This window comes from Dromiciops gliroides, chromosome 4, assembly GCF_019393635.1.
Source record: "Dromiciops gliroides isolate mDroGli1 chromosome 4, mDroGli1.pri, whole genome shotgun sequence".
NCBI lineage: Eukaryota > Metazoa > Chordata > Mammalia > Microbiotheria > Microbiotheriidae > Dromiciops > Dromiciops gliroides.
The window spans coordinates 197,778,488-197,802,780 of record NC_057864.1 but is presented as its reverse complement, the minus strand read 5'-3'; the positions used below and the strand labels follow the sequence as shown (position 1 = coordinate 197,802,780).

At 40.3% G+C, this 24,293-nt stretch overlaps 2 protein-coding genes across 4 annotated transcripts in view; both read right to left on the bottom strand.

The window, feature by feature from the left end:
* FBF1 (Fas binding factor 1) overlaps positions 1–4,647 on the bottom strand; it is a 28,991-nt gene extending 24,344 nt beyond the window's left edge. Inside the window, exons 1-4 of the mRNA XM_044005459.1 lie at positions 4,510–4,647; positions 3,594–3,658; positions 3,246–3,337; positions 1,716–1,743 (exon numbers count right to left, since the gene is read on the bottom strand). Of these exons, the coding sequence (XP_043861394.1) occupies positions 1,716–1,743; positions 3,246–3,248 (31 nt within the window). The 5' untranslated portion in view covers positions 3,249–3,337; positions 3,594–3,658; positions 4,510–4,647. The remainder of the gene's footprint in view (positions 1–1,715; positions 1,744–3,245; positions 3,338–3,593; positions 3,659–4,509) is intronic.
* Positions 4,648–4,987: 340 nt separating this feature from the next.
* Positions 4,988–24,293, bottom strand: part of ACOX1 (acyl-CoA oxidase 1) — a 55,129-nt gene continuing 35,823 nt past the window's right edge. For all 3 annotated transcript variants that reach the window (XM_044001784.1, XM_044001783.1, XM_044001785.1), the window contains exons 9-14: positions 17,078–17,268; positions 15,991–16,170; positions 12,636–12,741; positions 12,372–12,515; positions 12,036–12,242; positions 4,988–8,825 (exon numbers count right to left, since the gene is read on the bottom strand). In XM_044001784.1, the coding sequence (XP_043857719.1) occupies positions 8,775–8,825; positions 12,036–12,242; positions 12,372–12,515; positions 12,636–12,741; positions 15,991–16,170; positions 17,078–17,268 (879 nt within the window). In that variant the 3' untranslated portion in view covers positions 4,988–8,774. The remainder of the gene's footprint in view (positions 8,826–12,035; positions 12,243–12,371; positions 12,516–12,635; positions 12,742–15,990; positions 16,171–17,077; positions 17,269–24,293) is intronic.

Below are 24,293 nucleotides of genomic sequence, written 5' to 3'. Positions count from 1 at the left end.
CCCCTCACCCCAGACATTCTACCTCTTTTTCTCAAATCTTCAATTTTGCTGTCTACAAACATACCTAGATATTCCCCATTCTTACAAAACCTCGATTGACTCCCATTATTCTTCTCAGGCTCTCAGTTTATATCACCTTTTTTTGACATCTAAATTCTTGGAAAAGGTTGTCTACGCTTGTTGCCTGCATTTCCTTTCCTCTCACTCCTCAAACCCTTCCTGTCTTGCTTCTGATCTCATCACTCAACTGAAACTATTCTCTGCAAGTTACCAATGATCAGTGATCCCTTAATTGCCAAATGTGATTGTCTTTTCACAATCCTCATCCTTCTTGATTTGTCTTCAGCATTTGAAATTGCTGACCTCCTAATTACTCTTTTCTTTTTTTGTTTGTTTGTTTTTTTTGTGTGTGTGTGAGGCAATTGGGGTTTAAGTGACTTGCCCAAAGTCACACAGCTAATAAGTGTTAAGTATCTAAGGTCGGATTTGAACTCAGGTCCTCCTGAATCCAGGGCTGGTGGCTCTATCCACTGCGCCACCTAGCTGCCCCACTCTTTTCTCTTGGTTCTCCTCCCAACTGATTGTCTCTATCTCCTTTACTAGATATTCAGTGATATTCTGTCCCCAAATTTTGAGTTTCCCTCAAAGCTGTCCTATTCTCTACATACTCTTCCCTGATTACCTTGTTAGCTCCCATAGATTCAATTATCATCTTTACACAGATGACTCCCAGATCTAAATATCTGGCCCCTATTTCTCTTCTGAGCTCCAGGTCTATTTTAGCAACTATCCATTAGACATTTCCCACTAGATGTACCATCTTAAACTAATTATGTCTAAAACAAAACAATAACTTTCCCCCTAAACTCACTCCTATTCTGAACTTTTCTATTTCTGTCAAGGCTTTAATTAATAACTGAGGTATATAACCCTAAAATTATCTTCAACTTCTTACTTTCCTTGATAATAATGACAATAACAATAGCTAGCATTTTAATGGCTCTTTAAGGTTTGCACAACACTTTATAAATATTATCTCATTTTATCCTCACAACAGCTTTGGGAAGTAGGTGCTATTGTTATCATTCCCATTTTACAGATGAGGAAACTGAGGCAGACAGAAAGGACTTGTTCAGGGTGACACAAGTATTAAGTATCTGAGTCTGGATTTGAACTTAAGTCTTCCTGACTTCAGGCCCAGTGCTCTATCCACTGCACCACCTAGCTGCCTAGCTCATCCTTCATATCCAAACAGTTGCCAACTCTTGCTGATTCTATTTCCACATATCCATCTCCTTCTCGCTATTCACAGGGAATCCCAATTCTTTAGGGATAGCTAAGATATCATTATTTCAATCACCTTCTACCGTTCAGTCCCAAACTTTCTTAGCCCTTTAGGCAAAAGGAGAAGTATTTGCTTTAAAAAGGTTTTCATGTGGGCCTTCCCCTACCTACTTCCCATCTCCCATTTCCCATCTCCACCCCACCCATACCACTGGTTAAGTAGCCAAATCAGAAGAATGTGCATGGGTCTCTCTCAACTCTGTATCTCCTCAAAAGTGCTCACTTCCTCATTTTTTATTTAAACATGAAGGCTAGTGAGGCAGGATGGAGTAGATCTCTAGCAACATCATGGCTCCTGCTAGCTCCAAGACAGACATCAAGATGTTAAAGTTACTAAACAAGTGTTCTTTTTGTGTCTTGTAGGCACTCACTTTTCAGGCCTTTCTTCATTTTTGTGGCCTAAATGGAAAAAAAAAGTCATATTAAAACAATTAGACAATGAATAGATATTACAATTTAGGAAACAAGGAGTTGGGACTAATTTTTTTGGGCTTGAATAGCAAAAGAGGGACAGATCTAGGTCTCTCTTCAACATACCTTGCTATTCATTGTATAACCAGAGAGCAAGAAGGCAGAAGTGATATTAAGAATAGAGGACCCTATCAGATTGGCTAAGATGACAAACAAGGAAAATGACAAATGCTAGAGGGGCAGTAGGAAAATGGGTAATTTAATATACTATAGATGGAGCTGTGGATTGGTCCAATCATTCTGGAAAGCAATTTGGAACTCTGCCCTAAAGTCTATTAAACTTGTATATACTTTTTGGCCCAGTGATACCACAAAGGCCCCGAAAAGAAAAAGGACTCATGTCCAAAAACCTTTTACAGTAGCTTTTTGTGGTAGCAAACAATTGGAAACCAAGGGGATGCTTATTAATAAAGCAATGGCTAGACAAGTCATGGTATAAGACTGATGGAATAATACTGTGCTGTAAGAAATGATGAAGGGAATGGTTTCAGAAAAACCTAGGAAGACTTGTATGAATTGATGCAAAGTGAAATGAACAGAACAGCACAGTTTATAGAATAACAATACTATTGTAAAGAGAAATAACTTTGAAAGTCTTAAGAACTCTGATCAATACAATCAACAATTCCAAAAGACTCATGATGAAACACACTATTAACTGCCTGATAGAGAGCTGACAGAAGTGGCACACATATTGAAACTTTTTCTTTCTTTTTTTGGGGGACGTAGGTAATGCAGGAATTTGTTTTGTATAACTATACATATTTGTAACTGATGTTGCTCTTCTTGCCTTCTCGATGCATAGAAGGTCTGAGAGGGGCAGAATTTGGAACTGAAAACAAAATCAAATTGAATAATAGTAATAAAAAAAGAACAGACGGTCCTTTACTATAAAACTTTCATATTTAGTTTCCTAGGATGGCCACATTCTGCTAAAAATAATTCTGTATTTACTAGCCAACAAAGACCATAGCTGGTCTTTACTATCTACTGCTTTTCAACAAGCCAAGCAAGTCTTTTATATATATATATATTTTTAGTGAGGCAAATTGGGGTTAAGTGACTTGCCCAGGGTCACACAGCTAGTAAGTGTGTAAAGTGTCTCTGAGGTTGGATTTGAACTCAGGTACTCCTGACTCCAGGCCTAGTGCTCTATCCACTGCGCCACCTAGCTACCCCCCAAGCAAGTCTTTTTACCTTAGTATCCTGGACCCTGCAGAATGCAATTGTATCTCCACCCCAGGAACTAGGGAAAATGCTTTCAGCTGAAAGAGTAAAGGCTCAGAAATCCTTGCCTGCTGCTTAATCAGAAGTATCAATGTTCCCTTCCCCTGCTCCCAAACACAATGATTCTACTTTTTGCACAACTCTGGCTCCCTTTCTTTCAGTCCCCCAGGCTCAATCAAACTACATAAGAGTATCCTACCTACCATCTCAGGGCTCCTGGGACTCCTGTCAACAGGGTCTTTTTCTTAGACCGTTCAGGTGGTTAGGTCTCTGACCACATCATGTCTAAACTCCCCTAGAGAAGGAAATTGGTGTCAGTACAAAAGATGTTCAGGGGTCAGCTAAAGACTCCTCCGTAATTTACAAGTAATATGTTTACATGAATATTTGCCTTTATATGTAATATTTATATTTATATTGGAGGGGAGAGATGCAGTTTAAAACCAGCATGGGGAATTAAGTTCCTGGGACATACAGATAGCTGATTTCGAAAATGCAGAGAACACAGATGTTTTGATGAGAAACTAAAGAGCAAAATAGAAAGTACCTACATGAAGGGAGGATGTCTGGTATCATAGACCATACTCCTCCTTGGATCATATCTCTGTTGGCTTCCCTGCGAGAAAGTAATGACTTATGGGCAAAAAGATGACAACCGTGGCAACTTTGTATCTACCTTTAAAAAATACATTTTGTTGATGATTTTTTGGACTTAGTCATTTCTGGAGGGGAGGGGACACCTGCTTTCCCTCCTGACTGAGCCCTCCCTTAAGACAAAGAAAAAAAGATTAAAGACCTCCCCTCCCCCATCACAGACCACTTCTAACGCATATGACATTTCGTCCTAGGAGTCCCTACCTCTATGTTGAGTGGAGGGAAGTATGTTTCATTATCTGTTGTCTGGGACCTTCCCATCAAATTTGGCTGCTTGGGGTCATCTGTGTATCTTTAGGAATTGGTTTGTCTGCCTTAATTATTCATTCATTTATATTCTTTATTTCAACAACTCGGAATAAGGGATAGGCAGGCTGAGTGATACAAAAAGACTTAGAGGAAGATCTCTGGCTCACTGGGTGGATCTTTCTTTTGGAGGGTTTGTGGCATTCATGGACTAGAATGGCATGAGGTGTAGAAGGGTGGCTATCTGCCCCGCTGGAGGGACTACCCACATCGATGACATCACAGCTCCATTGGCGTCCGGGCTGAGCATTCTGCTGGGCACCAGAAGGCGGGATAGGGTCACCACGGTCACTGGGCCACCCCCTGCCCCACCTCCCAGGCTGTACTCGGTCCCAGGGTCACCACCTCACTTGCCACGCAGGAAGGACCACGTCCAGGGCCTCCCCTACAAGCTAAAGCTCCGCCCAGCCCCGTCCCGCCCGCCATCCCCGCAGTCATCACTCACCCGTCCCCAGCGATCCCGACCTCCCCAACTTACGCTACCCCGAGTACCCCCCTCTTTCCCACCACGACAGGAGGCTCTCCCCCGCCGTCCACCACCTCTCCCAGCAGACCGCGGCCCCTCAGAGGGTCCTGGCCTCTCGCGCGGCCGCCCAGCTCCTTGGCAGCTAACCTCCACTGTTGGCCAGGCACCGCTCCCGCAAGGGACCCTGGGAAATAGAGTCCAAACACCGCCTAAATCGGGACGCAGGGAGCGGGGGATAAACTACAACTCCCAGGGTACCGCGCGCCACGGCCGTTAGCGGGTGTAGGGGAGTGTATGGAGGGAGGTACAGAATTTTGCTAACCACGCCAGGTTCAAAGTCCGAGTTACTTACAGAGGGCTGAAGGCAGAGTTTAGGGAGGGCAACGGCCAGACATTTAAGTATTTAAACAACGTCACCCCAGATCTCTAATGGAGAGGAGGGATAGGTCACGACTCTTCCCCGTGAACGCCAAGGCAAAGCCTCGAAACCCGAATCCGCCAAACAAACGATTCCGTGTCTTACTTGTACTAATCACACACTTTTATTAACGGTTTCAATTCTCACAAAGACAGTAGGTCGGCAAGATAAAAGTGGGTCGATGTAGCCCGGTCACCCGGCCCGCACTTCCTCCCCGCAGGGTCGGTCACCGCTGGGGGCGACGCTTTAGGTGAGTCCCACTCAGAGTCGTGGAACGTGCCCCCCAACAATACACGAGAGCAAGGCAGTTGGGGGGGAAAATTACAATCATTTGGAAAGGCGCCTGCGCACAACCAGAAATCCCAGAACCTGTTAGAGGTGAGGAATCAGAGGCCAAGAGGAATGAAATTACATACCCAGGTTCTAGAGTTAGTGGCAAATACGGGGCTAGAACCCAAGGCTCTTCTACTAAGATAATTACAAATCATTTTACTGATTCTGTGGCCTTAAGTTTGAAGTATGATTGTATGCATTTGAAGAGGAAGAAAGTATGCAAGGATTACTCTCAAGATAACATTCCATACTTTCTACATCAAATTCTTGATTTGTGAAACAGGACAGTAATGAAAGGTAAGCACAGCAGCAAAAATAGCTTTTGTAATACAGTTCAGAATATTTAAAAACATTCTCCATCCCCCAAATCTTTTCCCATTATCTTCACATAATTTTAAATGACAGTAAACCAGTGTAAGTGAAACATTTTCCTGCCTCACTTTTGAGTTTAGTATTTGCATTTCACCTGTTGAGTCCACACCACCTATCCTTACCTAAAAAGCTCTCATATAGTTCCTAGTGTTTACAAACTTCATCCTAGAAATGGTACTGAAAATTTGAATATAAATTTGGCTAGATTAAAGTTAACAAACCAACCCTAAACCTTAGTTTTAAATGTTAAGTTATTCTAAGGCCTTGTTTATGAGGTGATTTGGTTCAGTGCTCTAAAAATTAAATCCTATCTGATTATACAGTAAGACAAGTTTACTCATCAAGTCAAAACTACTGAACCAGGAAAATCTATAGGAAGCCCTTCAGATTTGAGAATTCAAGTCTTCAAACTTCAGGTTCCTTTAGTGTCACTCCAACCCAATTCCACACCTCAGAACCCCCTCATAAAAAGGGGATGTTTTGAGACTGGATCTCGGATTTCAAAAAGTATTAGTATGTGTTAAATAGAGGTGTAAAAGCCTATAAACAGCAAACTGAGGCTCTCAGATATAAACAGAAAAACTGAAAGGAGAGCAACAAATTATGGGCAACCAACCAAATAATTCAGGAACTTTCACCCCTCAATGCAGAAAGTTAGCAAGTCTCCAACTTAGAGCTCTCCCCACCCCAAATAATCAAGATATAATTTAGTAACTATTAACATTCAAAGGGACAGGTGCTTTTAGGTTTATGACAAATTGGCAGGGGAGCACCTGATTAAAGCTGTTGTGAAGTACCTGAATTCAGTCACTGTGGTACAAACAAGTACACTCTCTGTGGATGAAGATAAGCTGACATTTAACAAGACTACCTAAAAGGGCAATGCAAATACAAAGGGACAGGACTCTGAAACTATTCATAGCTTAAAATAAATACTGAATGCTACTCAGTAAACCGGTATTACAGAATAACACAGAATTCAGGTGCTCAAAATACCAATGGGGGGAGATTAATCAATGAACAAAGAAATCACCTGAATTAAATTCACGAACATTTAGTTTTAAGTTTTCTATATTGTTCAAGATAAAGTATTTCTCCAAAAGGCTTGCACCAACATTATCTAACAAAAGCTCATTAAGTAAAACTATTCAATTCAGAACAATGATTCTATATTTGATTATTCAGAGGATCTGAAATTTATATTTGCCTAAGTTTGAAATTTATGTTTGCACTAAAATCTTACTAATATGATATGCAAATGAATGACAAACAAGACTGAAAGGATTTTCAAAAGTTTGACTTACTTAAGAATCCATATTAAAGTAATTCTTAATTTTAAAAAGACTCTATTTGCATTGATTAAATCGGTGCAAAGCATTTGAATCTTAGTGAATTAAATAGTACAAAAAGTCCGGCCTGAGTTAGGAAATGAAACCTGATACATTAGGTGTTTAGAGTCCTTCTGATACTTGCAATCTCCTCAGACTGGTTTTTCATGATCACAGATCTCTTGTACAGTTTACCAAATGAGTCTTATTCCAATCCACTTAATACCATCACTACACAAATACATCTTGGTAGAATACATATAAGCATTATCACTGAAATAACAGTTCTATAAGAATAGCATTAAACACCATAATTTTTTCCTTTTGTCTCTTTCCCACTAATTCAGATATTAGGTCACATTGCTGACTGACAACAGAATAGCATTGCGACCTAAATAGAACTTAATATATGTCACACTTAAAAGTATGGTTAATTTTACTCCAAGAAAGACTATAGTTTGAGTCAATCTATATTAATATTTTTAAACTTGATATTCTTATGCTAGCAGTTTTCATTAGTGTTATTCCCTTAGTTTGCAAAGATGATTTAACATATTCCAAAGATTTCTTGATTTTGGTACAATCCTATATTTGAGTCAAGTAAAATTTTAGGACAAAGATTTCACCAGACAGGTGTCACAGAAAGAAGTATAAAATTAAGTGACTTCTGCCGTTTGATATAACATTGATTTAAATGAAATCACAAAATTTAATTAAAACCGCATCCTTAAATCTTTGCCACCGAACAATTATGCAAGTGAGACTTTAATAGAAAGGGACTTTTTAGCATTTCAGATAAAAGTTTGGATAAAGAGCACAAAGAAACCCCAAACCACACCTGCCCCAATGAGTCGCTAACCTGTGTGGGCCTTCATTTCCTCTCTGCCCCCAACCTCCAACCTGCTATAGTGACTCAGGAGAGCTATTCTCTTTCCATTCAGAAAAGATTTCCCCCTTTCACCTTTGGCAGAGACCAAGCATCAACTACTACTGTCTTTAGGATGCCATTTAGTCATTTTAACTTTGAAGTGCTAACTTTATTCTTAGTCCTCACAGAGGTTAACAGTGCTTCTCATTGGGAAGGCTATAAGTAGAAAAGCAGCTACAGTGCTCTTTTAGTTAAAACTAATGGGATAAGGTCAACGAGACAATTTCTAATCATACTAGGAAGGTGCTGCCACAGAATACTTGAGCTGGGAAATACGGGGATACAAGACATTTATGTCCATAGTATTTACTTGTCAAAGGAGAAAATGAATAAAGTGGGGAAAAGGTGTCAGCCACAAAGCACTGGTACTAACCTTTCAGATGGGCCTCCCCTCTCTAATCTAGTTCCTTAGGTCATACTTTTTGAGACAGTCCCAGTAGTAGAAGGGTTACAAGAGTTGTGGGACATTGATAGACAAGCCTACAAATTGAGGTTCTACTACACCTCAAAATATACCTTTTGCTTAAAAACACTTATTTCACGGTTAAAGTATTTCCAGCGATTAGCAGTTATAACTTGAAAAGCCAACTACTTAGTAGTTAAACACTGCTAATTATCAGAGGTCATAGACCATAGAAATTAGCAGCACTGTGAACAGAAGCCATACTATATTTTTATAAAGCTTTTCTGAATGCTTAAAAAGTCTACCTCACTATTAATTGCACTTAAGACATCCATTTTCCATTCAATCTCCCAAATATGTCCATTTTTCTTCATTTATAAAAAGGATGAGGGCCCAATTTATTACTTGTTCTAAGGCTATCAGTATTTGATAAAGATTTCATTCAGGATATATGCATCCAGTGTAAAGGAAAGCAAAGCATCTATGCTTTCTGGAGCTGATGGGGCTGCTCATCATAACAGATTTCACAGCTTAGACTGCAATGGCTTCAGGTGTTTGTGATAAGATTCATGAACCTGTAGAGAAAGAGAAAAGAAAAAGCGACTGATAACATGGCCTGTTTTGTATTATTTACTAATTTTCAAGAGAAATGTGCTGCTATGAACATACTTCTACATGTGGGTGCTCTTGTTCTTTTTTAACTTTTGTGGGGGTATAAGCCTAGTAGCAATATCCCTGGGTCAAAGGGGATGGTTCAACTTCATAGCTCCATCTGTAATGAATTAGTGTGCCTGTTTTCCCTCTTTGCTGCCTCTCCCTCTTTATAGAGAAGGTGTGGCAATGAGGGTTAACTGACTTGCCCAGGGTCACACAGCTGGTAAGTGTCAAGTGTCAAGTGTCTGAGGCCGGATTTGAACTCAGGTCCTCCTGAATCCAGGGCCTGTGCTTTATCCACTGCTCCACCTAGCTTTGGTTTTGATGTGAGTTTTTACATTTGGGCCGTGTATTCTTTCAGTTTATTGTAGTAAATAGTAGAGTATGTTGATATAAACCCAATTTCTACCAGACTACTTTCCAGTTTCCTCAGCAGTTTTTGTCATAAAATGAGTCTTTTGGGGCAGCTGGCTCTTGTCAGCCCCTTATTTTAACTCAATAGGAATCTTTATTTCAAGTGTGTTTCTTGTAAAGAACATATCATTGGATTCTGCTTTCTAATCTATTATACTCTTCGGTTTTATCGCAGTAAGTTCATCCATTTGGGTTCGCAGTTAAGATTAGAGTGTGTAGGGGCAGCTAGATGGCACAGTGGATAAAGCACCGGCCCTAGATTCAGGAGGGCCTGAGTTCAAATCCAGCCTCAAACACTTGACATTTACTAGCTGTGTGACTCTGGGCAACTCACTTAACCCTCATTGCCCCGCGCAAAAAAAAAAAAAAGAAAAAGAAAAAAAGTAAGATTAGAGTGTGTATTTCCATTATGTCCTCTTTGCTGCCTCTCTCTCTTTATAGAGAAGGTGGTACAAAAGAAGGCATTAGATCAACACTACTAGTTTGTAATTAAAAAACAACAACATAAAACACCCTCCCCCTACATCCAATCCTACTGTCCCGTCTTTCTACAACCTAGATCCTGACAACTGATCCTTATACTTTTTTTAAATCATAAAGGCATTTTATTACTTTCCAGTTCATGTAAAAATAGTTTTCAACATTTGTTTTCTTAAGATTTTTAGTTCCAAATTTTTCTCCCACCCTCCTTCCCCCCGCCCCCAAGACATAAAGCAATCTGATAGAGAAAAACAACAACCACAAAGTAGAAATAGTATGGTTCAATCTGCATTCAGAATTCAGTTTTGTTTTGGTTTTTTCCTGGATGTGGAGAACATTTTTCCATCATGAGTTCTTTGGAATTGTCTTGGGTCATTGCACTGCTGAGAAGAGCCAAATCTATCACAGTTGATCATCACACAATGTTGCTGTTACTGTTATTGTGTACAATGTTCTCCTGGTTCTGCTCACTTCACTCAGCATCAGTCCACTTAAGTCTTTCTAGATTTTTCTGAAATCTGCCTGCTCATCATTTTTTACAGTACTATAGTATTCCATTACATTCATATACCACAAATTGTCCATCCATTCCCCAATTGAAGGGCATTCCCTCGATTTCCAATTCTTTGCCACCACAAAGAGAGCTGCTATAAATATTTTTGTACATGTGGGTGCTTTTCCCTTTTTTATGATCTCTTTGGGATATAGACCTATTAGTGGTATTACTGGGTCAAAGGGTATGCACAGTCCCATAGCCCTTTGGGTATAGTTCCAAATTGCTCTCCACAATGGTTGGATCAGTTCACAACTCCACCAACAATGAATTAGTGTTCCAATTTTTCCACAGCTTCTCCAACATTTATTATTTTCCTTTTTTGTCATTTTAGCCAATCTGATAGGTGTCAGGTGGTACCTCAGAGTTGTTTTAATTTGCATCTCTCTAATCATTACTGATTTAGAGCATTTTTTCATATGGGAATAGATAGCTTTGATTTCTTCATCAGAAAACTGCCTGTTCATATCCTTTCACCATTTCTCAATTTGAGGAAAGACTTGCATTCTTATAAGTTTTATTTAGTTCCCTATATACTTTAAACTATGATTTTTTGGGGGGTGGGGTGGGCAAGAAGGGTTAAGTGACTTGCCCAGGGTCACACAGCTAGTAAGTGTCAAGTGTCTGAGGCCGGATTTGAACTCAGGTACTCCTGAATCCAGGGCCGGTGCTCTATCCACCGCGCCACCTAGCTGCCCTTTCCCTTCTAATTTTGACTGCATTGCTTCTGTTTGTACAAAACCTTTTAAATTTAATTATACCTTTTTTTCTTTAAATACTGCTAGTGATCTTTCCCTTTGAAACTGAAGTTTGTTTTGCTTTTCCCCTTCTTTGTTGCATCATGGATTCCTATTCAAGCTATTCTAATTTTTTAAGACTGTTATCTAAACCTCCAATTTTCCCCCTCCAGAGAATTCATTTTTTTATCTTTTGTTTAATTTCTTCAAAGTACTCTTGTAGCCTTTGGAGTTAAGCCATTGTTCTTCCTCTGAGACTCTGCTGGTGGTTGTGGAGTTATGGGTTTTTCTTGACCCATAATATTTCTTCATGGTGTTGGTATCTTCTTACTCAAATCTCCGGCCTTGAATCCTGGTTTGGGACTTTTTACCAGGGTCAGGCTCTACTTACTTCATACTCTTAGCTGGAACAGCCCAGCTCTTTTTTGGTTCTGATCTTGATTTCTTTCTTTCCTGTCACTGGCTTCCACCTTCCTCATGTATCTGTGTTTAGATCACTGGTTTCTGAGTCTCTAAACAGGCCTATGGTTGGCCTTCCCTGCTCTGGAAGCTAGGTGGTCTTCCATCTTCACATGGGCTTCCTTGATCAGGCCCTATCTGTTCGTTTTACCTGCATCGGTGCTCACTTGATGCCACTTTCAATATCTTCAGATCCTGGCAGTCTTTTTGTGCAGTTCCCTACCCCCATTTTTAACCTGAGGTTTTTCTTTGGATTTCTTGGCCACTGTTCAATCTGCTGCTGTTTCTAGATCATTTCTGGAGTATAAGTAGTAGAGTTGGGCTTTGCGTGTCCTTTCACATGGCCATCTTAACCAAGAACCACTTTTCATGGTTATTTCTCTCTAGCTCCAACAAAAGGTACACATAAGTGCAGATTTATAATGAAAAAGCATATTGATTATGACTCGATGTGAAAATGAGGTAAGTGAACAAAGGGTACTACTTACCTGTGTTTTATTCAGTGGGGATTTCTTGGCCCATTCAAACATATTTTCATAAATATTCCCATCATAGCGGCCAAGCACAGAGCCAAGTGAAACATCTTGAAAGTCAAATGCATCCACCAAAGCAGCTGCATCAGGGCGGATTACCGTCAGGAGTTCTTTTACCCGCTGGTTCACTTGGGTAAGCTGGGACTCTGTCAAGATGCCTCCCTGAAAGGGACACAAAGAATTTCATTACTTATTCTGAATATGAATTATAAGATACAAACTAATGGCTATAAACTTGTTCATGGACATTCTCCTGCCAAAGTTTAGCATTCAGGCTTGAAAATTACTAACCTGTAGAAAGTCCCCAGAATTCTGACTTATTCCATACAGGGCATATAAGAGACACAAATTCTTCAGAACTGCTTGAATGGGTTTGTCATCAATTTTGGAGAGATTTCCAGAAAAGAGCTTTACTACCACATAGTGGCAATGAGCCTAAATAAAGGGGAAAAAACACATAAAGGGAGAGTATAACTTAAATAAGAGGAGAGGGTATGTAATAACTTAAATAAGAGGATGAAAGTTCTTTTGAACTTTTACGGATAAATCACTGACCTCACTTGCTCGAACAAGGTCCACAGAGGTTAAGTTCCATGCTATCTCTTTGCTTTTTCTGTGCTTCATTTCAGCTTGAAGGTTCCTTGCTGCAGCTTCCACTAATCTGTTAGGAAAAAAAATTAATTTCCCAGAAATAGGCAATATTGATTTTATCAGCTCCCTCAATTTGTTGGTCTCTGTGCCCACATAAACTTGTAGAAGAGCATATTTTATTTTTACTTTTTATCTTTTTTTTTTTTTTGCAGGACAATGAGGGTTATGTGACTTCCCAGGGCCACACAGTTAGTAAGTGTCAAGTGTCTGAGGCTGGATTTCTTTCTTTTTTAATGTTTTTTTGTTTTGTTTGTTTGTTTTTTTAGTGAGGCAATGAGGGTTAAGTGACTTGCCCAGGGTCACACAGCTAGTAAGTGTCAAGTGTCTGAGGCCACATTTGAACTCAGGTACTCCTGACTCCAGGGCTGGTGCTCTATCCACTGCGCCACCTAGCTTCCCCTCTTTCTTTTTTTTAAAAAATAAGCATTTAGTTATTCTATCTCTCCCTTCCTCTATCTCCCTGCCCAATGGAACAATTGGGGGAAAAAAACCCAAAAAACCACACCACAAAACGTCCCCAACATACAAAATCCAGCAGAAAAAATTTACACATTGGCAATGTCCAAAATTCTACATCTCAGAGAGGTAGGTGGCATGATTCATCCTTAGTTCTCTGAAATCATGGTTTATGTCTTTAAAATAGCTTTTCTTTATAATGCTGTCATGTAAATTGTTCTCCTAGTTCTGCTCACTTTGCTTTGCCTCAGTTCATAGGTCTTCCTATTTTCATCTGAAATGTCCAATTCTTACAGCAAAATAATATTCCATTACATTAATTCCTACATGAATTTAGTCATTCCCAAATAGGTGGGTAACTCCTTAATTTCCAATTTGGGGCAAATACAAAAAGAACTGTTTTAAATTTTTGCACAAATGAGTCTTTTCCCGCTGTTTAATCTTTTTGGGACATATGCCCACTAGTGATACTGCTGAATCAAAGGATATGAGAAGTTTTTTAAGTATTGGGGAATAGTCTAAAATGCTTTCCAGAATGGGTGGACCAATGTAAGGGGCCTAAAATTCTAGCTATGATGTCTGAAATCTAATGAGTGGTCGCCTTAAATTAGAAGCTTTAGCAAGAGTTTAGACTCTTAAGTATTTATTAAAGTGCATCAGAAGTTGGTGAGCAGAGACAGGTAAAAGGCAAACTTCCTCTCACTATCTAATAGACTCCAGCATCTGACCTGCCAAGGAGAGGTCAGGAACCCAAAAGACCCCTCCTCAGAGGGGCTTCTCCCAGAATCCCCCTTGTGAAACCGAAAACAGGGCTGTCCACACACACATACAGCTCCAAGCTAATTGGTTGGTTGCTCTGATTGACAGGTCCCACGGATGGTTATATAGATGTAACTTCCAGACGTGGGGTAACTTCCGGACACTAAAGTCACATGGTTTCCAAGTCACATGCTCCTCAAGGTGGAGCTTCCCTGCAGTATCTCTCCCAGCAGGGGATGTCATTCCAATTCTCACACCAATCCACAACTTCACCAATGTTCCTATTTTTCTACAGTCCCTCCAACATTTTTTATTCTCTTTTATCACCCTTGCCAATCTGATAGGTGTGAGTTGCTACATTTTGCATTTCTCTTATTATTAGTGATTTGGAGCATTTTTCCATGTGGTTATTGATAGCTTGGATTTCTTTGAAAACTATCTCTTCATATCCTCTGATCATTTATCTATTAAGGAATGATTCCTAGTTTAATTAATTTGGATCAATTCTTTATTTATTTTAGATATAAGATCTTTTTCAGAGAAACTTACTGCAAAGATTTTCTTCCAGTTACCTCTTTTTCTTCTAATTTTAACATTACATTTGTGTAAAAACTTTGCAATCTTATAATCATAATTGTCTTTTTTGGGGGTGATCTAATCCATTGAGTCATGAACTCTTCCTCTATTAGGAGACATGAAAAGGAATTTCTTCCTTGTTCCTCCAATTTTCTTATGATGTCTTCTTGACCTCTTTGAAACATTTGGCATCATGGATCACTCTTTCCTCCTTGATATTTTCTTCTCAGGTTTTCATGACACTCTTCTTTCCTGTTTCTCTTCTTACCTGTTTGACCACTCCTTTTCTGTCTCCTTTGTTGGATCTCCATCCAGGTCACTTCTACTAACCATATGTATCCACATAGGGTTCTGCCATGGGCCTCTTTTCTTTTTCCTGTTATACTATTTCTTTTGATTTACTTGCCTATTAGACATCTCGAACTGGATGTCCTGTAGACATCATAAAATCAACATCTTCAAAACATCTCATTATCTTTCCCCCAAACCTACCCTATTATTGTTGAGGACATGATCATCCTTCCCCCAGTCCCTAACCTAGGTGTCTTTAACTCCGTACTGCTTCTAAACTTTGAATATCAATTTGTTGCTAAGTTCTGTCAATTCTACCTTCAAAATAACTCCCTATTCTCATTCTCTCCTCTGACACTTCTATCACCCTGGGACAGGCCCACATAATAATGCAGGCTACAAGATTACTAAAATAGCCTATTACTTGTCTCCCTGCTTCAAATCTTTCCCCATTCCTCACATCCTCCACTCAGCTGTCGAATTGATCTTCCAAAGAACAAGTCTCACTATTGGACACCCTCTCTCTCATTCAAAAATTCTAATGGCTCCCTATTACCTCCAGCATCAAATATAAACTTGCCTTTCAAAGTCTTTTGTAATCTGGTTCCTTCCTTCCTTTCCAGTCTCCTTACACCTTACTTTCCTTCATGTACTCTGTAATCCACTGACACGGGCCAAGATGCTGTTCTTTGTACGATAACCCAATTGACTATCCTCTATGCCTGCAGCACACTCAATCTCTTGATCTGCCCCCCACCCCCACCCCATTTCTACCCCCTGGTTTCCTTGAAGTCTGAGCTTTAAGTCCCACCTTCTGCAAGAAACCTTTCCCAGTCTGCCTTAATCTTGGTGATTTCTCTCTGAGACTACCCCCAATATATCTTGTCTATATCTTATTTGTACACAGTTGTTTGTATGTTGTCTTTCCCATTAGATTGTGAGCGCCTTGTTGGCCGGGACTATTTTTTGCCCTTGTTTCACCACTGCTTAGTAAAATACCTGGTTCCACCACACATACCTAATGACTGACCTTTTATGTTTAAGTCACCTAGCCATTTAAAATTTTATCTTTTTTTTTTGCAGAACAATGAGGGTTAAGTAACTTGCCCAGGGTCACACAGCTAGTTCAAGTTTATCTTAATAAGACACAACAGCATATTTTAGCAATTAAACTCACCGGGCTGCTCGACGTTTATAAGCTTCTACTAGGCTGTCTGGGCTGTTGATATCCACCATTGCTGGCCAAGCTGCCACCTGCTGTGGCTGGATGCGCTGACTAGGTAGGTCATTCAAGTAGGATACCATGCCGCCCACTAACTTTCCTGAATGCACTTGATCATAGCTTTTTATCAAAAACCTAAAAGTAATCAAATATATGAGTACTGAATTATATTTTTTTCAATGAGACAAAGGGGGAGGACCCCTAACAGAACTGAGGACAGAAAAGGAGGCTGGAGTGCATCTAGCTCAAACCCCTCATTTCACAGAAGGAGAAGAGCCCCAGGCAGGTGAAGTGACTTGCCACTGTGTCTAGGAATCTGGAGCCATTTTAGGCCAAGAAGGCTGATAGGAGTCTGAAATGTGCATAGTTTCACCACAGTATAATAGGGAACTCTTCCCTAAAGTCATACTCAAAGGCTTCCTGTGGCATGGAAGTGATGCTGGGTTCTCAAGGGAATTGAAATAGGGGAACACAAAGCCCTGGCCTGTCCCACAAAGAAGGAAGGCTCAGGGAAACAGTCCTGCATTCATACTACAAGAAACAGAAACCAATGGCTGTAAACTTGTCTATAAATAGCCTTCTACCAAAATTCAGGAATTTAGGCTTTAAAATTACAAACCTGTAGAAAATCCCCCATACTGACTTATTTCATACATAGCACAAAACAGACATGAATTCTTTATGGTAGTTTACATGTGATGTCATTTAGTTTGGAAAGATTTCCTGAAAAGAACTTTGTTACCATATTGTGGCAACATGCCATTATTTTCACTCATTAGTATTTCAGGACCAGCCTAAGCTCAGAGAGGCTTAACAAGGGGACAAGATGATGAATCTCTTTGCCACAGCAACTCCTGTTCTGCTCTGTGTCCACTGGAGAAAGCCTATAAGCGAATGAATGATAGATTGTCTGAAGTACTAAAGCAGAACAGGGAAAAATGCTAACCCAGTCTAGCACTCAAGATGGGAAGTTGAAGAAAGTGTCTTTCAGGGACAAATAGGTTTATCAAGAGATATCAGCCATGAATACATGAACTCTCACCGAGCTGTTTGGAGCATCATCACAGTGTTTTCTCCTTCAAAGGTACAGGTGGGGGTGAAAGTGACATAGATGTTTGGGAGGCCACTGCAGTGGGAGTATCCATGCCCACCACAAGCCATCCGGCAGGCTTCAATGCCAGAATTAGTTGTCCAAGAGGTGAAAGCCTTAAGGCCAGCTGTCAGTGCATGAAGCTAAAGAGAGAAAAATATCCATAAAATATATATATATGTATGTGTGTGTGTGTGTGTGTGTGTGTGTGTGTGTGTGAGAGAGAGAGAGAGAAATGTGTCCAGTAAGTAAAAGCAAATATCCATACTAACAGCAATAAAAGTGTTCCAAACTATTGGATAATATTCCAATTTCCAAGGATGGTCATCCAGTAGACTTGAATTCAAAGTTCTTGTTATCTTTCCTAGTACAGATAAACTTTATAATAGACTCCTTGGTACTTGATAGTAGCAGTCACTCATGTGTGCCACCTTTGTTGAAGAATGAACAACTGGGTATAAAATATCCTCAATACCAGCTTTAAAATAAACTTGCCAAACAAAGAAAAATCCCACTGTGGAAGGATATAGCACTTAGGCCTCTTTTTGTTTTCTGAAATATTAAGAAATACTATTACATCAGTGCCTTGTTCTAAGATCCTTGAATGAAACAACTATTCAATCTTGTAATACAAGACAATCAGGATAGTAGTTGAAGTACCTGAGCCTAAGAGATTTTGTGGTGACTCAGCTAGGAGTGGAACTTGCCAGTTTCCTCAATCTACTTAATTCCCATGACCAAGAAAAGGAGATTCCCCGCTATCCAACCGTAGCTACATCCAGAAGTGGTCATACCTTTGACCTTGCCATCCTCCACATGTCTACTTCCACATGCATGTGGATCACATTTGATCACAATCTTTTATCATTCTATTTTTTTTCTTTGTCTTGTCAGACCAACCCCTGTTCTTTGTGCTCATGGTGACCTCCAATATTACATCTCAGATCTTTTCTAGGCCATCGTCCCTGTATTGGCTACACTCTATTCCCTTCTCAACCTGTTGGTGAACTTGTTAAATTTTACAATATCATCTACTTTCAAATCCCTTTTCTCCTTGTCCTCTTGCTAATTATGTCTCACAAAACTCCATCCTTCCCACCACCAGTCTCCTTTATTCCTATTCATATCTTATAAGAAGTCATGGAACCCTGCTTCTTGGGTCCACTAAATCTTATCTAATCTCAAATGGCTTTCACTGCAGCAAGGTAATTCTTCTACTCCTCCTGAATTCCATTCTAAACAATGGCTATTTCACACTTTCTCATCTGTTCTTAAATCTTTCACAGTGGCCAGTGAACCTGTTAACCTTGCCTTGGCACTTCAGTAGAAAACTTGATGAGGTCATTCCCCCAAAGTTCCCTCTTTTCCCCTTCTCACATTTCTCTGATATCACCCCCCTACTATGTCCTCTTTCACAGCAACCTCTGGTGATGAAGTAACACTACTACCTGCCAAGGCCAACCTCTCTATAAGCCCCACTATCATTTGAACTCCAGTCCCCAGTCTCTCCCTATCCCTGCTGCCTACAGATATATCCAAAGCTCTCCTCATCCTTAAAAAAAAACCTTCATTTGTTCCCACTACCTCCTATAGCTATCATCCTATATTTCTCTTCTCTTTCTTAGTTAAATTCCTTGAAAAAGCCATCTATACTCTGGGCTTCCAAATTCATTTAATAATAGAACTCTAAAAGCTACCAAGGATCTCTTTCATTTTAAAGGAACTAATGCAGTTAATTATTTTTTCTTTTTTGTGGGGCAATGAGGGTTAAGTGACTTGCCCAAGGTCACATAGCTAGTAAATGTCAAGTGTCTGAGGCTGGATTTGAACTCAGGTCCTCCTGAATCCAGGGCTGGTGCTTTATCCACTGTGCCACCTAGCTGGCCCCTGCAGTTAATCTTTAAAAGTGTCTACCATGAAGTGCAAATAATATTGATTCAATCAGAAGAGCTGGGCTAGTGACTCAGCAAGTCACTCAACTGGTCCTGGCTTCACTCTCTTTACCTTTAAATGAGGCTGGCAAAATGAGTTTCAAAGGAAGTAAAGAAGTTGGATAACAATACCATATCAAGAAAGTCCTTTTTTGCTGGCAAAGCTGATTCTCAAAGGCTATGACAGCTGAGGATGAGCTGTCTGATTCTGCCAAATGAGAGATGGGCCCAGTACTAGACTATGGACCTTCCCTTCTGCCACAGATCAGCATACTGTGTATATATATATTTTATATGTGATATATTCCTGCAGCATCACACAACAGGATAGAAATTTCTTAAGGGAAGGTACTGTTTCATTTTGGTCCTTGTATTCCCAACACCTAAGGGCATATCTAGCCATAGTGGGTACTTAATAAATGCTTACTGACTGATTAAAAAAAAATTAGGGGGGCAGCTAGGTGGTGCAATGGATAGAGCACTGGCCCTGAAGTCAGGAGTACCTGAGTTCAAATCCGACCTCAGACACTTGACACTTACTAGCTGTGTGACTCTGGGCCAGTCACTTAACCCCAATTGCCTCACAAAAAAGTAATTAAAAAAAAAATTAGGATGAGCACCAAACACCTCCCTGTCCTCAATTTTCTGATCCTTGTCCAACACCCCCTTTTATAAAATGCAGAAAGTGAGGACAGTAAAGGTTCAGTACTTTTCCCAAGGTCATACAGTTAGTAAGTAGAACACCAGATCTGACCCCCAAGTCACCCTTTTCTAAATCTAATCTCAGGTTTTTTTCAGTTTTAAATACTAACCCATCTCTACCTCACCACCCAACACAATCCATCCTTTTCCTTCCCAAATTCTCTTGCTTGGGGGCTTTCTTCTAGAGAAGATTATTGTTGTTCGTTCTCCATTCTTTTTTGATTGTTTGTTTTTGGTGAGGCAATTGGGGTTAAGTGACTTGCCTAGGGTTAATTGCCTAGTAATTGTTAAGTGTCTGAGGCTGGATTTGAACTCAGGTCCTCCTGAATCCAGGGTCGGTGTTCTATCCACTGTGCCACCTAGCTGCCCCTGTCCTTCATTCTTGAATAGGACCATGACATGATAATGTCATAACTTGCATTTAAGTGAGGGAGGGCTGTGCAAGGTCACCAACTTCACCCTCTCCTCAGAGCCATCTGAGATCAGTGGCAAGATGTATATCAGGATGACTGGATTTGACTCCAGATTTTTTTTTTAAGGCCATTGGGGTTAAGAGACTTGCCCAGGGTCACACAGCTAGTAAGTGTCTGAGGTGAGATTTGAACTCAGGTCCTCCTGATTTCAGGGCCATTGCTTTATCCACTGCAATACCTGACTGCCCCGAGAAGATCAGCCAATACTACTTAGGACAGGAGTGACGGGTGAGAAATGATTGAACTGCAAGGACCAAACTGCAAAATTCAAATTAATTTTATTTGTAATTGATTCTATATTGTATTGCTTTCATATTGTAATTGATTCTATATCTGATTAAGTCCCTTTTCTTTGTCTTTACATTCAGAAACTCAGATTTCCCCTCTCAGCTAGTTCAAAGGTCAGCCTGACCCTGAGTCACTACAGTGACTTATTATTTGTTAAATTATTATTCTTTATGAAAAAGAAAGGACTGTCATCTTCTATACCATTGGCTCTTGGGTAAATACAAGATATCTTTAAATTCTGAAGCTAGCTCTAAGAGCTGTTTTCCCTGAACTTTCCTTGCATCATTAAAAAAAAGCTGTTATCAGGGGCAGCTAGGTGGCGTGGTGGATAAAGCACCGGCCCTGGATTCAGGAGTACCTGAGTTCAAATCTAGCCTCAGACACTTAACACTTACTAGTTGTGTGACCCTGGGCAAGTCACTTAACCCCAATTGCCTCACCAAAAAAAAAAAAAAAAAAAAAGCTGTTATCTTCCTAACAAACTTCTAGGTGCTAAGGAGTCTGCTAACTCTGATCCACTAGTAAAGATTACAGGATACAGATGGATTTAATAAATCAATCAGCATTTCTTAATGACAGAGGAAGTAGACACTAGCCCCATGTGGGTACTAGCCCACATTCCTCAGGAAATTTAGCCACAGTGCTTCTGCCCCCACAATGATGTCAGTCCTCCCACTGATCATATTGTTTTCTATTTGTGATGTTCCCTGTTTTTTGTTCTCTTGTACTTCCCCAAACTATATGAAGGTTAGTAAGTCCTACCTTGCATCTTTGGTTATTGAGAGAGAGGCCATTGGCCCAATTTATTGGTTACTGATAGCCTAGCTAAACAATTTATCATGCTCATACCTTTGTCTCTCAATTTACTATATTATCAAAAGTAACACCACCTCCCCCAATAGCCATAGGTTTGTAGATGTTCTGAGATCAGTGCAAGTGTTTGAGAGTAGTTGGTAGCTTGTCATTGCTGGTAGCAAGACTGAGCTAGGCTAGAGCTGTAAGTCGAGTGGTCTGTAGGGTACTGGTCCTGGTGGGAGGTTGGGCTTTGGTATCTGAGTGAAAACTAGGAGAAAAAGGACACCACACTGGGCAGAAGGATGCCTGGGTTCCATCCCCTCCCCTTCTTGGTGTCTCTAGGGATTCTGAAGTGGGGAAATCCTCTGGGGGTAGCAGAGCTGGGTCCAGTGATCTTTTAATTCCCATATCCATGGGCCTTTTCTCAATCCATATAAGTTTTTACTTTTTTGCTACATTTGAAACTGTGGGTCACATTTAATTCCTCCCTGGGTTATGTGACGCTTTTCTTTCAGTTCTTCTTTCTATATCTCTTGCTGGATCTTTAGCCACATCACACCCATTAAATTTGAGTGTCTTTTCAAGGTTCTCTTCTCTCTGTACGCTCATATGGTGAAATCATCAGCTCCCAAGAGCTCAGATGATTTCCAGATCTGTATCTATCCAACACTAGTCTTCCTCTTGCACTCCAGTTCCATAACACTAAATAGCTACTGGACATCTCAGACTCAACATGTTCATTTCCTTCTCTCTGCTCAAACCCTTTCCAAACTTCCTTAATAATATCAAGGGTACCACTATCTTGAGTTATACAGGTTTGCAACTTCAGTATCATCTTCACTTATCCTACATATCCAATCAATTGCCAAATAGTTTTTTCCTTTACAACATTTCTTGTGAAATGTCCCTTTCTTTTCTTTCACATAGCCATCATCCTAGGTAATACCTGCCTTAACTATTGCTGTGGCTTTTAATTTTTTTTTTTTTAGTTTTTAGGTGGGGTAATAAGGGTTAAGTGACTTGCCCAGGGTCACACAGCTAGTAAGTGTCAAATGTCTGAGGCTGGATTTGAAATCAGGTCCTCCTGAATCCAGGGCTGGTGCTCTATCCACTGCACCACCTAGCTGCCCCTCTTTTAATTTTTTTTAATAGGATTTTATTTTATTTTCCAATTACATGTAATGATAGTTTTCAACATTCATTTTTGTAAGATTTTGAGTTCCAAATTTTTCTCCCTTCCTCTCTTTCCTCTCCCTTCTCTTGAAGACAGCAAGCAATCTGATATAGGTCACATATTACAATCATGTTACATTCCTTACACAGTTGCCAAAGTATTCTTTTTTTTTTTTTAGTGAGGCAATTGGGGTTAAGTGATTTGCCCAGGATCACACAGCTAGTAAGTGTCAAGTGTCTGAGGCCAGATTTGAACTCAGGTACTCCTGACACCAGGGCCGGTGCTCTATCCACTGCACCACCTAGCTGCCTCTAAAGTATTCTTTCTAAAAAACATGATTTGACCATGTCACCCTCCTCCTCAGTTCAATAAATTCCAGTAGCTCCTTATTACTTCTCCTCTGAAGTCTTCTCAAATTTTTTTCCCCAACCAATCAAAATTATAGTGGCTGGAATATACAAACCCTATGTCTCCTTTCTGAAGGAGTTCAACATCTGGCCCACCATCTTTATCTCCTCCCCAACTCTTGCCATTATACTAGAGGACTTGAACATACATGCGGATATTCTCTCAAACTCTTTAACTTCTCAGTTCTTCAACCACCTCAAGTTCCACAATCTCTTACTTCACTCTATTTCTGCCACTACAGTTTGATATTACCCACAGGTGTTCCAATTTCCTCTTCTATCTTACCATAACCACCTATCATTCCCCCTCTTCCTGTGATTCACCCCGCTATTAACTCTTATTTTATTCACTCTCATTGAAACCTCCGTTCCCTCCACACCTCAGAACTTCCTTAGACAGTTCTCTCTGCTAGGATTTGACTCTCTTCTTTCTCCAATCCTGACTCCATACTAAGCCATTTCAATTCTACGATGTCCTCTGCCCTTGAATTCCTTGCCCCTTTGTTCTATTGCCACTTTCCCCATACCAAACCTCAGCTTTGGATTACTCTCAATCTGCCTACTCTAATCCTACTCACCAGTTGCTAAATGAAGCTGGAAGAAATCCCACAAACATGCTGACTAGGTACATTACAAATCCATGTTCTCCAACCAGAACCGGGTCCTCATGCAGTATGGAAGTCTTTTTGTTTCTTCCCAACTGATTTCCTCTTTCACTTTTCCTCCCCACAGCCCCTCTTTCAAACTTTTCTATTCCCTCCTCAAGCCTTCCCATACCTGCTTCCCCCCCATCCAGCTCAAGATCTTTCCTTTTATCTTACTGAAAAAGCTGAGACCATTCAATGTGTGCTCCCTTTAATCCCATTCTCTTCATTTCCTCCTCTCTCCTCCTTTCCCCCAGTATCTTCTTGCCAATGCCAACCCTGATACTTATGCACTTGGTTTCACCCACTCCCTTCTTCTCTAGAGGTCTGAATCTTCAAGCTTCCCCCTTCCTCATCTTCACGTCTTCCTATCAACTGGCTTCTTCCCAACAATTTCAAATATGCCCAGGTTTCTACCATCTTTAAAAATCCTTTACTGGACTCTACCACTCCCTTAGGATATTATCCTTTATCACTCCTCTCTCAGTCAAATTCCTTGAAGGTGTCTACACTCACTGTCTCTACCTCCTCTCCTCTTACTCCTCAACCCTTTGCAATGTTTTCCAATTTCACACTCAACTGAAACTGCTCTCTCCAAAGAGGTTTCTACCAGATCTGTTCGGTTTTCTTTTTAGGCCTAATTCTTTTTCACCCATCTGCTGCATTTGATACTGCTGACCACCCTCTTCTCTCCTCTCAGTTTTCACCATGTGACCACTCCTACTCAGTCTCCTTTGCTGGCTCATTATCCATA